We start from the raw sequence: 17,062 nt of genomic DNA, 5'->3' as shown, positions 1-17,062 counted from the left end.
CGATATGGACATAAACGCGAGTGAAGTGTAACCGGACCCGAGAGAGAGATCAGATCAGCTGCTGTATAATCACCTGAAGCCCCGCCCACTGTTTAGCGCGCTGCATGAGAAACTGACAGGCTGTCAGGAGAGAGAGAGAGGGAGGGAGAGAGGAAAAGAGAGGATCTGTTTCTCCCGTGTTATTATTCAAAGTTAAGTTAAACTTTTGAATAATGTACTTTATCTACTACAAGCAGTTACTTTGAATGTAATAATTATGTTGTTTGTTGTTTGTGGAATCATTTATTGAAAAATTAATAAATGAAAAAAAAAATAAACTGAAGCAATATAAAAATTACTCCCATTAACTGAGTTTTAAACATCAGCATATCCGGTCCTAGTCCGGTAATTACCTGCTAACGGAAACTCTGCTACACAATCTTATTATTATTATTGAAACATGACCGGTAAATTTCAAATTTCCATCTATCCATCCATCCATCTTCTCCCGCATATCCGTGGTCGGGTCGCGGGGGTAGCAGTTCCAGCAGAGAGCCCCAAACTTTCTTTTCCCTGGCCACACATCAACCAGCTCTGACTGGGGGATCCCAAGGCGCTCCCAGGCCAGCGAAGATATATAATCCCTCCACCTGGTCCTAGGTCTACCCCTTGGTCTCTTCCTAGCTGGACGTGCCTGGAACACCTCCCTAGGGAGGCGCCCAGGTGGCATCCTTACTAGGTGCCCGAACCACCTCAACTGGCTCCCTTCGACGCGAGGGAGGAGCGGTTCAACTCTGACGGCTCGTCCACACAGCGGCGTGCGTTGAAGCTTCCAACGCTTCTGCCCATTCACTTTGAATGGGGTGACGTCACTTTTAGCCGAACTGCATTTTGGGAAGCGACGTGGAGCGTTGCTGGCGTAGCTGGCGTCAAAAGTTGAGCAATGTTCAACTTTTAACGCCTCGACGGAGGCGTCAGCCAATGAAATCCCGTTTATTCAAATCTGCCAGTACAATCGCTAGCCAATCAAACCGCGTGTATGCTGGGAGAGACTGCGCAGGTCATTTCCTCATATTCAAACAAATTGAGGGAAAATTCATTGTAGCGGTAGTGAATCACCCGGTGTTGTATGATCAGTCTCTGTTCATCTACCGGGATACAAACCGGAGTTGCGAGGCATGGAGGGAGGAGGCAGAGACAGTGGGTGAAACTGGTAGGTTTTCGCCTGTTTGGGGATTTTATATCCAGTTTACTTCGTTTTAACATTGCTATTGCTTTGTATGTCGGGGGCGGGAGATTCATGTGATTGGTTGTTGGTCGTGTTGCTCGCAAAAAATCCCCAAGCTTCAGATACGCCCACCTCCAAGCGTCAACGCACGCTGCTGTGTGGACGCTCCGTGAGTCCCTCCCTGATGACTGAACTTCTCACATTATCCCTAAGGGAGATGCCAGCCACCCTGCGGAGAAAACCCATCTCGGCCGCTTGTATCCGCGATCTCGTTCTTTCGGTCATGACCCATCCTTCATGACCATAGGTGAGGGTAGGAACGAAAATGGCCCGGTAGACAGAGAGCTTTGCCTTCTGGCTCAGCTCTCTTTACCGCACCGTTGTAGTAATAAATTCTGTCCGGACATTTGACCGGCGAGAAAAAACTGAAACCCTGATATATATATATATATAGGCCTATACAGAATATATATATATATACAGAATATATATATATATATATATATATATATATATACAGAATATATATATATATATATATAGAGAATATATATACAGTATATATATATATATATATACAGAAAAAACCGGAAACCCTGATATATATATTAAAAAAAATATATATATACATTTTTTAAACACCTTGAATTTCAGGGGGGGGCGCGCGGAGCTCCGTTGGCGGGGCGCAGCGCCCCTCGAAGACAATGGTAGGGGAAACATTGGATCTGTTGGTCCTGTCACCAGGGGGAGGGACAACTGATTTAATATGAATAGCTGCTAAAAATGTACCTGCATTTATTAAATGTCAGTTAAAAGAGCAGTGAAATTAAAAACCTCTGCATTTTCTTTATAGATATTAACAGTACTAAATATCAGCTTAGTAAAAAAAACAACATACAAATTATTATTTACAATGGACTACGGTTAGCTAACAGAAAACTTTCCACCACTCATGGACCACACCCACCTTTTCTCTTGAAAAACTGGGTGACATACTGTCACCCTTTAGTCCAGGGGTCGGCAACAGGCGGACCGCGGTCCGGATCCGGACCCAGACGCCGACCTATACGGACCCGGAGCTATAATCAATACATTAATAGTGGATTTTTCGGTGCCTCCCGCTTTTTTAACGCTGATTTGGGTGACTTGCGTAATTCGTGGAGAACCGAAAAGTTTTCGTTTTGGGGGAGGGAGTCCGTCCGTCAGTCCGACTGACGGACAACTTCTCACTTCAAAAAAGAAGAAGAAATCTAGACCGCAAAAATAATTAAACAAGCGAGTATCTGTTTTTCCTGGCCAAGGACAGGTTCCTTGAACACAACACGAGCGTAACGTGTCTTCACGTGGTACGTGTCTTCACGTGGTACGTGTCTTCACGTGGTACGTGTCTTCACGTGGTACGTGTCTTCACGTGGTACGTGTCTTCACGTGGTACGTGTCTTCACGTGGTACGTGTCTTCACGTGTCTCGTCTGAAAGGAGTGCTGAGCACCGGAACGCCGCTCCAGTCCTTACAATATTGCAATACCCATAAGGAGCCGTACACATGCCGCAGTGTTTGCGTGGTTGTGTCTTGAGTTGTAAGCACAGTGGCGATCTGTTATTATTAGCATCTAGTTAGCTAGCTATGCTAACGAATTTAAAGAGCTTTTCTACAACCAGGTGGAAGAGAGCTATCTCCTGAGAGGCTCAAATAACCTCAGCTCAGTGAGGTTAAGGCACACCTTGATATGATCATTATAGTTATTAATGAGACTAAATGAAAAACAGGTATAAAATACTATATGACAGTAACAAAAAAGTTGTTAACAATAACAAGAATAGAGTTTAAAAGGGGAGTGATTTGTAAAATATCCAAAAAGAAAAATATGCTTACAGTTCTGTTTCATATTGGTGTTGAGAGATGTATCCATAGATCTCTTAATGTTGCTCTCAAAGTGTACCAGATTGATGCTTTTAACTTCAATATTTAAAAAAAATACCGGGGAGCATGCCCCGGGACCCCCCTAGAGGAGGTTAGGTCCCCCCCCCCCACTTAAATCATGTTCACATGGATAGGATACTAAATACATTTGCACACATCTTGTGTCCATATCTTTCTGTTTTGGTGGTCATGCCACACCGTGCACATACGTGAGTCATGGTGAGATATCTGGATTGGTTGCTTTTTCTTTGCACAGCATGAAAGAAAGGCCAAATGAATGGGCTGTGAGTTTAGTTTTTTTAAGCAAAGGTTGAGTTCAATAATTTGTACGACCCTCGGAGGATGTTGTAAAAATTGAAAGGAAAAAGGTTCCCCACCCCTGCTGTAAATAATAATAAAAACCCTTGATTTTTAACTTAACATCTCTGTCTCCTATTGATCTGAGTATATTATAAAGAATAGCCAGTTAATTGAAGCATTATAGCACAGGCCTTTGTCAGATGGTATATTACGCTGTTTTTTTTCTGCTTCGAATAGTTCTCTCTTTTTTCACCATACCTGTGTTTGCATCACTGTAACCAATGAGCACCTGCATGTGTATGAGAATAGCCCTGACACTATTTCAGCCCAGATTTACAAACTCCTGGCAGGACAAGCTCAAGCTCAATTATCACACTGAATTTTAAAAAAGTGAGTGAGGGACTGCAATATAAGAGGGAAAGAAAGAGAAACTTTAAAACTGTTCAATTGTTATGATGTGTAAACACTGATATTGTTCTATAATCGGCTGAAACTGTTAAGTCATGATGTGAAACGGTTAACAAAGAAAAAGGGAAACTCAAGCTGCTGCTACACTTTATTTTATCTATCTAAAATTAAGCACTTTTAAGATGCACATATTTTCAAAAGCTATTTTATTTATTTTCTCTATTGTATTTGTAAATGCAGCCCGAGAGGAACATTACACATATCCACAGTATTTAAGTAATGTTAATTGACAATAAATATTGTTGTTTTTGAATTGTACTTTATTTATTTGATTGGCAGTCAGTTGTTGATTACATGCAGACGTTGATAAAGCTACAGGTCACTTCAATATCACACTAATTCATGAAGCAAGTTAGACATTTTGATGTTCCGGACCTTTGCATGGGGAGATTTTCTCTAACTGGACCTCGTTGAATTTTAGTTGAAGACCCCTGCTTTAGTCCCTCTCTCTTTGCTTCTCTCCTTTATTTTATTTTTGAAGGCTTGATTTTGTTAGTCGTTGAGACATGGTACACAACACACGTAAGTACTAGCATCCCTGCTCCTCACATGCTCTCACTCTCTGCTAGAAAGTGCGGTTTGGAGGCGGAGGCGGGACCAAACCATTACATGTAAATAGAAGGGGGTGCACAGAGGCTTTGGATAATTAACTTTTGGAAGGAAATAAGTTAAATGAATTGTAAATTCAGTGAGTACATTATCAATATAACGTTATATTAATGTTAATTATTGATGATTGATGAAAGGTTATTTAAACTTTTTTTTCTTAATGTTCTAAAATAGTTTGGGCCCCCGTGGTGTTTGGGGTGGCCAATAGGGTGGCTGCACTGCAGAGCTTACACTGTTTATATTGTTTGGCTCCCAGGGTTTTCTATGTGACAGCATTCAACTATGAGTTGAAGCCTCAAATGCCAGCCACAGTTGCTCTGCTGACATCCAGGAAGAGGCATCCAGCCCCGACTCGATGTGGAAAGGTGAGAAGGTAATGTTTTATTCAGCAGCTATGATCTTAATTGAATTAAAATGTCGATTTTAGGTTGAATTTCAAAACCCTAAGCATTACAAAACACTTATTTTTCTTGTAAATCTGTGTTGAATTGCATTTAAATAGATGGTGTTCTGCATATAGATTATTTTAGTCACATTTATTTAGACAACAAACTCATTGATTGTTTTGATAAGCCCTGTCCCACTCAGTTAAAACTGGATTTAGAGTTACTAGTCTGGTATGTGTTTTATACAATGGAGTTGTGTCCCTTATTACTGATAGGGACACAACTAACAACCCTTAATTGTTCTTATTGAATTGACAATTGTCCCAAACTGATTTTAGTATAGATGAAGGTGGCTTGTAAAGCACATTTGTGGGAGGGGCTGCCGGTTCCCCCATTCTTTATTCACATTTCAAATGATATCCTTGATATTACTTCAGGTAGAAAACATTTTACTTGCACTGGTAATGTAACAACCCTGTAGCACTATGTTATGGACAACAGTACTTATGTTATCATCTTAAATCCATCATTTTGTAAGAGCATGCCCTTATTTGTCTCTGTTCATAAATGAAGTCTGGAGAGCTAACAGCTGCAAGCTTATCAACTTCCTGGTCCATCGATTCGCTGGACCAGGAAGCTGATTTTAATCTATGTGTAGGTAGCCTGCATCCTGTGCTTCATTGTCTTCATGTAACCGCTCTCAAGGTGTCAAGGTGTCAAAAACCACTAGCGCCTTCTAGCACCATCTAGAACAGGGGTGCCCAACCTTTTTTGAACCGAGAGCTACTTTTAAAGTTGCCAGTCTGCCGAGATCTACCAGTCCAAATAGAGAGGCATAGCCATTACTGACAGCCTACTACCAGGTAAATACACACTTCTACTTGTATAAAACTGACCTTTGTACGATGAATACTTAATAAAATACTGCAGATCATTTACACATACAAGTATTTAATTGAAGTTACACAAGTGTTGTTGATACAGAGTTGGAGTTTATTCACACGTCACAAACTACAGTGGGTAATGTTTTCAAGAAACATTGAACAGTGCTGCCACATATGACACAGGAAAAAAAGAAAAGACACTGAACCCTTTCTTTGCCATTATATAAAAATAGTGTTGCTACAAAAGTATACATTAGGCTTACTAATAAGACAACTCAGATCTGAAGCTACACAGGAATCTGCTGCCAAAGTGCAATAAAAAAGACAAAATTAATAGAATCAAACCCTTTTTTTGTTGCATTTTAGTAGAGTATAAAAAGAAATGCCTTTTAAAATAGGATGCAACCAACACTAGTTTCTTAACCTGAATTGATAATAGACTATAATCAATTTAAACAGAGGGGTGAGAACCAGAGGGGCGTAAGTGACATTTGACCAACTTTACAGGAGAGCCAAAACAAAAAATGACCATACTTTATCCTGACTTTGTTTATTAAATTCAATCTTTAATATGAAAACTTCATAAACATGTGGATGACAATATACTTAATGAACAATATTTTGACTTTCATTGAAAAAAATATTGTTCTATTTTTTTACTTACTTACGTCCTTTTGGCCCCAAATAGTTCAGTGTGTTCTGTGTTAGGTCTTTTAGTTTTTGATGAATAACTCTGGATTGGTTTTGAATTCACATGCACCCTTTTGGCAGTAGAAAGAGCTCATTGAGAGCTTTCATTTGATATATATAACTCATTTTTGACCAAAATGTCACTTACGCCCCTCTGGTTCTAATGTTTGCATTATTATACCATTTTGTACAATAATTATAATGAAAAAGTTCAAACAAACTAAAATTTACGGCTGATTAATAACTGTATCCAACTTGAGTTTTTATTAAATAAAAACCCTGTTGAAATGCTACTGTTATTTTTATTGTCCCCCAAAAGCGCGTCGGCAGCCTCCAGGAATGCTTCTTTCACAACTTCGCCGTCTTTGAAAGACTTCATGTGTTTCGCAAGAACGTGACTGACACGATAAGATGCCTTGCTCTTGTTGTTGGGCCTGGTGAAAATGGACTGCTGTTTTTATAGTGTCTTGTTGTTTTTATATTGTCTTGTTGTTTTTATATTGTCTTGCTGTTTTTATATTGTCTTGTTGTTGCGTGTTGACACCTTGAGTCTATTGTAATTTCGTTGTACCTGTACAATGACAAATAAAGATCTATCTATCTATTTAGCTGTCCTTTCAGGCCCCTCCCCTTTTGGGAGCGTAGGGCAGAATTAGGAGGGAATTCCGTCCAGTGTTGCCAACTTGGCGATTTTCTCGTTAAATTTGGCGGATTTCCAAACCCTCCGGCGACTTATTTGTGTCAAAAGCGACTAACGACTAATCTAGCGATTTATAATGGTGTTATTAGCGACTTTTCTGGTGTTTGGAGACTCACATTGTTCTGCAGTTAACGAGCCGCGGGTGCTGCCGTGAGCCCCGCCTCCCTCCCATAGTACTCACAGGCGCTCAGACTGACAGTTGCCTGGCCGCAGCAGAGCTGCTGCTGCAGTCAGAGCAGAGAGGAGGCAACCACACTCCCACGTCGAGACTGCAAATGAATTGCGCATGCACCAACTGCCAAGCCGTCCTGGTTTTGAGCGGGATTTAAATGTTGAATATAAATGTTTCTTCACTCACTTTCACACTATAATAAATAACTGCCTTTGCCTCACACAGCCTCAGTCACTCAACCACCTCGTCCACTGTGTGTGTGCCTCTCTGTGACAAGCTAAACATCATGGCACAGTTTAAATTGTATTCTCAAAAATACAGAAAGGAGTGGGAATCAAACCCTGAGTATAAAGGATGGTTGAAGCCATTTATTGGAGATGACACACGGGCATACTGCCTTTATTGTAAGGGGGATTTCTATGCCAAACTGTCATGTTAAAACCCCCAAAAAATACTCAAAAGGCAAAGACATTTCTGATCTACTGTCGTCTGGATTTAACTCCGGTGGTTTCAAGTTTTGATCCTTGAAGGGTTGGGAACGTTTTTTGCCTGTATACAGCCGCCATTACATGATATGCAAATTAGGCGATGACGTCATTTAGCGACTTCTGGCGACTTTTCGGACAGCCAATAGCTACTTTCCTTACTATGGAGTTGGCAACACTGATTCTGTCTCGTAGCGTTTGTGCACTGTTTTGAAATGCCGCTCCTAAATTACCCTTCTTCGATAAAGCCACGCTCTCATTGCAGATGAGACCGATGGACTTTGAATTGGAATAGATACAAAAATAATCATCCTCCCACTCGGAGTGAATATATATTATATTTTGGGGTTTTTTGCTTCTGCCATAATTGCGGTCTTGTGTGTGTGCGGACTATCACTCCTGTTGACATGGACAACGTCAGCGCTGAGCAAACTAGTGCACTGCCCACCATTCATGCCCCGATACATGGGGTCACGCCGGCCAATCACAAAGCTTTGATGCGTTCAAGTCTTTATATATACAGTCTATGGTTCAAGTGCATTATTCTGGCACAGGAAGATTATGTTACAGGACATTAACGATAAAACAGAATATTGTTGTTCTATTTTTAGACACATCTCGCGATCGACTGGGAATCTCCCCGGTCGATCGCGATTGACTGGTTGGGCACCCCTGATCTAGAATGTGTGTTTGTGTGTATAGGTCAAAAGTTCAGAATGTTCTATCTAGTTCACCTGGTTTCATATGCCTGAAACAACAAAGAAGGAAACATACAGCCTTTCCATTCACAGCCAATTTAGCATATTTGTATCAATGGTAAGCTTAATAGAGGTAGGTGGGGTAAAGGTCAGGGGCCTCATTTATAAAGCGATATACGCTCAAAAAATGGCGTACGCCAGTTTCTACGCAATGTTTGCGATTTATAAAATACTAACTTGATGGGAAAACGTGCGGTCCTCCACGCAAACTCTAACCCATGCGTATGCACTAAGCACAACAACGGGAGAGACGAGAAACTGCGACACCGTTGGCAGAAGGAAGAATGGAGAGAAATATGTGGAAATAATACCATAAATAAAATGTTACCTCTCATTTATCATGAAGAATTCATTTTCAAACTTTGATTAAAGCCAATCTTAAAATGATTAAACAAACGCCTGTTTGAGACTCCTCAGTGCACACAAAAACATAACTTGGAGAAATAAATAAATACGGAAATGTTATTGAAAACCACCTCGAATATGTTGTGTTAATGTTATGAAATGTTTTCTCATAAATGATGCGGTAAGCAGGAGGACAGCATTACTTTAAACTGACGCCGTGTTGCATTTCTATAGGTTGTAGATACGAGCATGGTTTTATATACTACGTTTAATCGTGTTTTATGCCGTTTGCCAAGACTTGATAAGTCGCTCATAAAACACAGGAGGTATGGAAGCTAAGAACACCATATGTGGTAAATTGTACAGCTAATATAACACAACACATTAGTTGTATTTCCTTTAACTGGTGGATATAGGGTTGCTGCGGGGGGGGGGGGGGGGTTGAGACGCACAGGCTGCAGTGGAGACGCTGCGCACAGCTGATCGACAGCTGGAACACAAACCACCAAATACAAAAACATAATTCAGATCCAGTCGTCATGACTCCACTCCGGAGGGATTCCCCGATCACTTCTTACAGTCTCTCATCAAGGGGGGGTCTCCTGTCCCCGGTACAAACACACTGCCTGAGGAAGGCTATGTGTATTGTTTTTGTCATTAACCTTTTTCGGGCCATTTATTTATTTATTTTGGTGACGATCCGACCTCCATGCTGCTACTCTGGTTCAAACTGCATCCACCAAACAATATGATTTATCTCCACCTCCCCAAAATAACCCACATCTGACACAGCATGAGATGTCTTTTTTAACTGTTCTGTCGTAATTTCCTGCGATCTTCTTCATAAAGTCAGTCAGAATGAATGAATTAATGGGCGTTTCTTTGACTATTTATAGGCAAATATGGGCGTTACGTGAAGCCCGCAAAAGCTGCACCGCATTTCGAGTCGGTTGTGATTTATAAAGGGAAACCGGCGTAGGAAGTGCCATACGCACTTTCCTTGCCGGTACGCAATGTTTGGTGAATCGGGAAGTGGCGGAAAATGTATGGACCTATTTTTCGGATTTCTACTACGTAAGCAACCTTCCCACGTGAATCCTACGCACGGCGTTATACATGAGGCCCCAGGTCTGACACGGCCACTTACACAGCAGAACTGTCAACACCTTCTCTTGGCATACTGACCAGGTTTGGATGGCGCTGATTAGGGTTAAGGACAATACACATGTATTAGTGCCAGGAACTTTGAACTATCAGGTACCCTTATAGGGCAGTCAAATCCTCCGTCCACCGCCTGGCCCATTGGCTGGCGGCCCCCTCTCTGCTACCATCACTGGCAGGGCCGGCCCTAGATATGTTGGTGCCCTAGGCCAGATTATGATTTGGTGCCCCCCCCCCCCTCCAAGCAATACACAATAGAATATATAAAGAATAAATGAAAAATCTCTACAAAAGACAAATACACTACAACAACTGAAACTTATTGACATGTTGGTTATATACAGAAAGAAGGTTTCAAATGTATTCATTATTGTATGAACATGTTTTAATTGGGGGGTGGACGTCACATCCTCCAGGGGGGTCCGGGGGTATGCCCCCCTGGAAAAATGTGTTTTAACATTTTAAAGTAAAATGCTTCAATCTGGTGCACTTTGAGCAGAATTATTAGAGACTAGATCTAGGGGGTACAACTCTAAAATACCCATATGAAAAAGATTGGTTTACATTTTAATAATCAAATAAGTATGTGAACATAACCAATAACATACCATAGCCAATAACAAATATATTTAACGTATTTTATTTTTGTTGTTCATTCATATCTTATTCGACCAGTTAACATTTATTTATTTATGCATATTTTTTAATATCTCCAGTGTTAAACGATATTTTTGGTTTACTGTCCTATAGTATACATTGGAATGATTTCAAACCTGTTTTTATTTATCCTAATAATTATAAAGGTGTGCCTTGGAAATATTTGTTTACATAAATTGTGACCAAACCGTTTGAGACCCACTGAGATAACTAGACTAAAGTGAACTATCTAAACACTCAGAGTCCTTTACCTCACTGAGCTGTAGTTATCAGCCTCAATCCAACAACAATCTGCGGTACCGATTCTCTCTCTCTCTCTCTCTCTCTCTCTCTCTCTCTCTCTCTCTCTCTCTCTCTCTCTCTCTCTCTCTCTCTCTCTCTCTCTCTCTCTCTCTCTCTCTCTCTCTGAGGCTCGCTCGCACTTTGGCTGTGAGCTGCGGGCGCCTGATAAGTCAACATCCCCCACTTTCATCACTTACAGCGCCCATCGTACAGGGCAAATGTTTCCGGTCCATCAATTATTAATGTAAATGTATTACATCAAGGGCAGAAAATTAATTTCTAAGTGAGAGACCCCTCCTAGATGCTGGCAACAAATTATCAGTTAACTCTTCTCTCTGATATGATTGTGCATTATTATTAACTCAACAGAACATCTATAAAGGGGCTAAAGAATTTCAATTGTAAATATCACTACATTTCTTAAACATATTTCTATATCTACTTGGTTTTAAATTCATTACTACCAACCAGGAGTTGGATAAACACCAGATACTACAAAAGGAGTTGGTAACAATCTCTGCAGTGAGCAAACATATTCTAATGACTATTAGCAGTTAAAACCCTTCTAACATTATTCTACTTATTGAACTGCTCCCTGATAGGAAGAAACTAATAACACAACTGAACTCTTCTTTCTGCTAAAAATTGATAAATCAATAAACAACTCAGCGTTGGCCGATTGATAAGGCCATTTTGCCAGTTTCTAATAAGTAAAATGGGGATAGCTAAGATCAAAGTCCCAAATCCCCCATTCTTTAATAACTTTGGGGTAATCAAAACTAAATAAAAATCCAATCAGGATCTCCTGCATTGACTGGGATGAACCATTCTCAGAGGTAAAGTTCTGTCTCTCCATTACGTACTGTCACTGTCTCAGGTCCAGGGAGTTGTGAGAGTATGTAAGGGCGGGGGTGCTGATCTCTATCTCGGAGCTGCATGTCAAACCGCACATGTCAAACCGCATCAACATCCGGTGCTTAACCTGCAGCAAGGAGCAGAGTCAAAAAAGGAGACATTTCCCTCTAAGCAGTTTTGAACATTTTCTTTATAATTGTTATCTTAAGCAGCTTTTATGGATAACGGTTTTTAGCAAAGTTGGGAGAGGAGAAATCATGTTGATCTACCTAAGCCAACCTCTCCATTTCCCCCTGAACAACAGGATTCTCCCTCCTCAAATGTCTTCGTTTGTTTAACTCTCTTGTATTGTTAATCCATGACCCAAAAAGAAACATGTAGATTTTAAGATTAGCTATAGTAGTTTAAGGGCCAGCCAAATCATCTTAAAGGTGAATTTGATCAGGAACAACAATTATTTTGTCATGTACAGTAGTGCTTGTTGAAGCAGTCCAAATCTTAACAAAACACCTAAAACTATTGCGACAGCTAGAATAATAAGAAAAGCCAAAAGTCCCCACTTAGCTTTATTGAAAGCATAGACCATTTTTTAGCCGTAAATCATTCACAAATGTCTTCTTAATTTTACCAAAAACAGAATGCATTGGATCCTATATTGAACTAGCAGACAAAATTGCTCTGAACAGAAAAAGTCCCAGATGGGACTCGCAGGTCCTTCATTTCTCCCCATCCCATGTGCAATGACAGCTAGATATTGCTGTCTTATCCTGAGGTGGCCAATGGCCAACTATCAGCCTCGGCTGATGCTTCAAAGAGCAGTCTCTGCACGTAACCCTCTGCCTCCCAGAGTCACCGGCACATAAGGCCCCCACTCCAAAGGCTCCAGTCTCTCTTCACGAAGGTATCCTTGCTTGGCCATATTGGCACCCAGTAGAGCTTTCCCCACTAGATGAAACCCCAATAGTCCTTCCTTGGACCAAGATTACCAGCCCCCCGAATGTATTCGCTAGTGCAGTCCGTGGCAGGGCCATTATTTTTCTTTCTTAGCTGTGTGCAGTGTATTTAGGCAAAATGTGTCAAGCTCAACAGTATTATTTGTATTTACCTGCACTACGGTGTCTTCTCCCTCAGTTTTAATAATACTAATACATTTAATTTCTAAACGCTTTTTTTCAGCAACACCATTCGTTTTTTTTTGGGGTACCTGGCTGGCGCCCCCTAGCAGCAGCGCACATATTTCAGCAGCGGCGCTGCACCGCCACTATTTGTATATAGGGGAAACACTGTAATAAGCCTTTGTCTCAAATGGAGAACATTGTAACTAAGGAGATTTAAACTATACAGCGATTCTGCACTCGGTCAATCAGCTGCTCTTCATTTTCTTTCTTGCTATATTCAATGAGTGATACAAATATCTTTTACCACAAGTTCTTAATAAAACTGACACTGTTGGACTCGGTACTAGTTGACTGCTACCAGAAATAAAATGAAGTACTTTACTGTGTACTTTGTGAGTAATCCTCTGTCAGAGTACATAATGCATGTTTTCTGCTATCTTTGATGAATGATACAAATAAAATGTTACCATTAGTTCTTAATGAAATTGGTACTGTTTGACTTTGTATTAGTTAGCCTACTACTGACAATACATTGAAGTACTTTTACAGTGTATCTTTTGAGAAATACTCTGTCAAAGTCCCCTGCTGAGAACAAAATCAAGCCATTTCTGCTAAGTTTGATGAGGGAATTCTTTTTTGTTGCCATTAGTTCTTCGTGAGATTGATCCTGTTGGACTCAGTACTACTGAAACTACCCCCACAAGTACTATGAAGTACTTATTGTGTACTTTTCCAGTAATCCTCTGTCCTGAGTACAAGAATGCATGTTTTATTTTAATAAGCGTTAAAAGACATTTCTTCATGAGACTGATATTGTTGGACAGAGTATTTTAAGAGGATGATAGACATGATATCAACAATCCTTCCAGTCAATACTCCGGCAGCAGCATTTTTACACCTTGGAAAGTCTTTAGAGTCTGGCCTGGATAGCTCGTCACAAATATCCTTCAGCAAAGTGACACACTCTGTCACATGGTTTCCCTCTTATGATGCTGCTGTCTTTTAATATATAATTAATAATTATTCCTCTGCCGCTAGTTCGTACCTCACAGATTCTTCAGTCTCATCAGCCACATCCTTCCATCAGTCCCAGTCAACGCCTCCAGCACACTTCCAGTGTCTGACTCCATATGATATCGTCCTGATGCTGTAAGGGTGATGCCCCATGATCACAAAATGACCCCTCTAAAGTCTGAGTGCCAAGGACCTCATATTATGTCTGTCATCAATGTTACATTACCCATTATTTTTTCTCTTCTCTTAACTGAATATGTCTGTCTTTAACCCAATGTAAAGTATTTTTCCTGCACCATTGTAAGGCTTCATAACAGGCATTTTTACTGTACTGTATGTGTTTGGAGAAATTACACAATCAATGGCCCAGAATTGTACTTTTTTGCAATATTTATTAAAATGTCACTAGTTATTTAAACAAACCACTATCTGAGGATAATACAAGCAACCATAAAACACCCTTTATCTAGAGAGCCATTGAAGCCCAATTTATCCTTCCACAAATCTTTTCAACTGCTGTATTAATAAAGTTGCCACGTGTTTTCAAATTCAAGTTAAGGCACTATCTGTGTAAAACATTACACATATTCTTAATTTGCAGTATTTTAAAAGTGTTCAGAAAGACTGCGTCAATTATATGCTATATCTATCTAATATCAATATTGTTATTAACTTCAACCAAAGTCAATTTAAATAGCAGGCAAAAATGGGTTAATTGCCATGGATGTGGCGTTTGATATAGTTTACGTTCAATTTTAACTATTTTAGGCAGAAAAACGTATATTGACTAAACCTTTTTTAATAATTTAGAAAGGTTTTTGTGAGAAATAATTTCAAAAGTAAACTTCTTTTTCAATTTGAAATGTTTGCACACAACATTATTAATGTATACATTTTTATAATTTTTTTAAATTATGAATTCATTTATTTTATTATATTTCCTTGAGGCTGGGGAAGATATCCAGCATGTGGCTCAACATGTAATACAAGTAAGTATATGTACAACATGGAAAAGTAAATAAAATAAGTTTAATAGGAGGATGTGGATTTATTTTCTCTCACCTTGTAATTACACTATCAAACAATCTATAATTTAGCTCTGACCTTCACACAAACATTTTGTTTAATTGGACACATTTTTCGAAGCTCTATTGACTGACATGCAATGACTGGGACTGATGGAAGAATCTGAGAGGAATGAACTAGGAGCAGATAAATAATCATATTTAAAAGACAGCAGCCCCATAAGAGGCCAACAAGAGTCACAATGGTGTGTCACTTTGCTGAAGGATATTTGTGACCAGCTATCCAGGCCAGACTCTAAAGACTTTCCAAGGGGTAAAAATGCTGCTGATGGAGTACTGACTCGAAGTATTGCTGATATCATGTCTACCATCCTCTTAAAGTACTCTGTCCAAAAAGCAGTCTCATGAGAAAGGTGTTTTAACGCTTCAATTCAAAATAGCAGAGAAACATGCATTATTGTACTCAGGAGGGGACATTGACAGAGGATTACTCAAAAAGTACACAGTAAAAGTACTTCATAGTACTTGTGGGAGTAGTTTCACTAGTACTGAGTCCAACAGTGTCAATCTCACAAAGAACTAATGGAAAAAATAAATAATAATTCCTCATCAAACTTAGCAGAAGTGGCTTGATTTTGTTCTCATGATGGGACTTTGACAGAGGATTAAAAAAAAAAAAACACACACACTCGAAGTACTGCAATGTATTTTGATAGTAGGTGTAAGAATACTGAGTCTAGCAGTCTCAATATCATTAAGAACTTATGGTAAAATTATCTTTTTAACGCTTATTCAAAATAGCAGAAAACATGCATTATGTACTGTGGAGAGGACTCTGACAGAGGATTACTCACAAAGTACACAGTAAAAGTACTTCATAGTACTTGTGGGAGTAGTTTCACTAGTACTGAGTCCAACAGTGTCAATCTCACAAAGAACTAATGGAAAAAATAAATAATAATTCCTCATCAAACTTAGCAGAAGTGGCTTGATTTTGTTCTCATGATGGGACTTTGACAGAGGATTAAAAAAAAAAAACACACACACTCGAAGTACTGCAATGTATTTTGATAGTAGGTGTAAGAATACTGAGTCTAGCAGTCTCAATATCATTAAGAACTTATGGTAAAATTATCTTTTTAACGCTTATTCAAAATAGCAGAAAACATGCATTATGTACTGTGGAGAGGACTCTGACAGAGGATTACTCACAAAGTACACAGTAAAAGTATTTCAATCATGAGAGACGTGATGTATGAAATACATGTTTAATACCGGACACGTGGTATAGAAAATTATGATTGACAGATTACAACAATGAATCAACTGATGTTTGGAGATTAGGCCCCGGTTTGTAGGATATCATTCAGGAGGGGAAAACCGCTCCGATGAACCCCCCGGGGTCTAGACACTGGTGGTGGTGATAATGGTTCGGTCTGGTCTGGAGGAAGAAGGATTAGCTTGGCCCTGAATTAGGAGACAGGAGGCGAAGGGGTGGAGGCGCTCCGATGAACCCCCCGGGGTCTAGACACTGGTGGTGGTGATAATGGTTCGGTCTGGTCTGGAGGAAGAAGGATTAGCTTGGCCCTGAATTAGGAGACAGGAGGCGAAGGGGTGGAGGCGGGTTGTGCGTTGACACCTGAAATGACAACTGACAGAGAGGGAAGAGCAGATTTAAAGGGTTTAGCAGGTGCAATGATTGCTAGCTGGGGAGTACCGCCCCTGATTACTTAATGGGAGAAGAGCTTGCAGTGACGTGTAACACCAGGGGGTATGGTCTTCCTTCTTGAACTTGCGCTAAGCTTCATTTCAATCATGAGAGACGTGATGTATGAAATACATGTTTAATACCGGACACGTGGTATAGAAAATTATGATTGACAGATTACAACAATGAATCAACTGATGTTTGGAGATTAGGTCCCGGTTTGTAGGATATCATTCAGGAGGGGAAAACCGCTCCGATGAACCCCCAAAGAGAAGAGAAGTAAGAAGTGCTGAGATGTGAAGCATTTCTTACCTT

General features: G+C 40.0%; 1 protein-coding gene across 1 annotated transcript in view; it reads left to right on the top strand.

Moving 5' to 3' along the window:
• The first annotated feature begins 4,766 nt into the window (after positions 1-4,766).
• LOC117563051 (4-galactosyl-N-acetylglucosaminide 3-alpha-L-fucosyltransferase 9-like) overlaps positions 4,767-17,062 on the top strand; it is a 53,791-nt gene continuing 41,495 nt past the window's right edge. The window contains exon 1 of the mRNA XM_034241188.1: positions 4,767-4,872. Coding sequence (XP_034097079.1) covers positions 4,807-4,872 — 66 coding nt within the window. The 5' untranslated portion in view covers positions 4,767-4,806. The remainder of the gene's footprint in view (positions 4,873-17,062) is intronic.

Source organism: Gymnodraco acuticeps, unplaced genomic scaffold, assembly GCF_902827175.1.
Source record: "Gymnodraco acuticeps unplaced genomic scaffold, fGymAcu1.1, whole genome shotgun sequence".
NCBI classification, from domain to species: domain Eukaryota; kingdom Metazoa; phylum Chordata; class Actinopteri; order Perciformes; family Bathydraconidae; genus Gymnodraco; species Gymnodraco acuticeps.
Note: the sequence above shows the minus strand (reverse complement) of the source record. Positions and strands in the feature narration are given on the sequence as shown.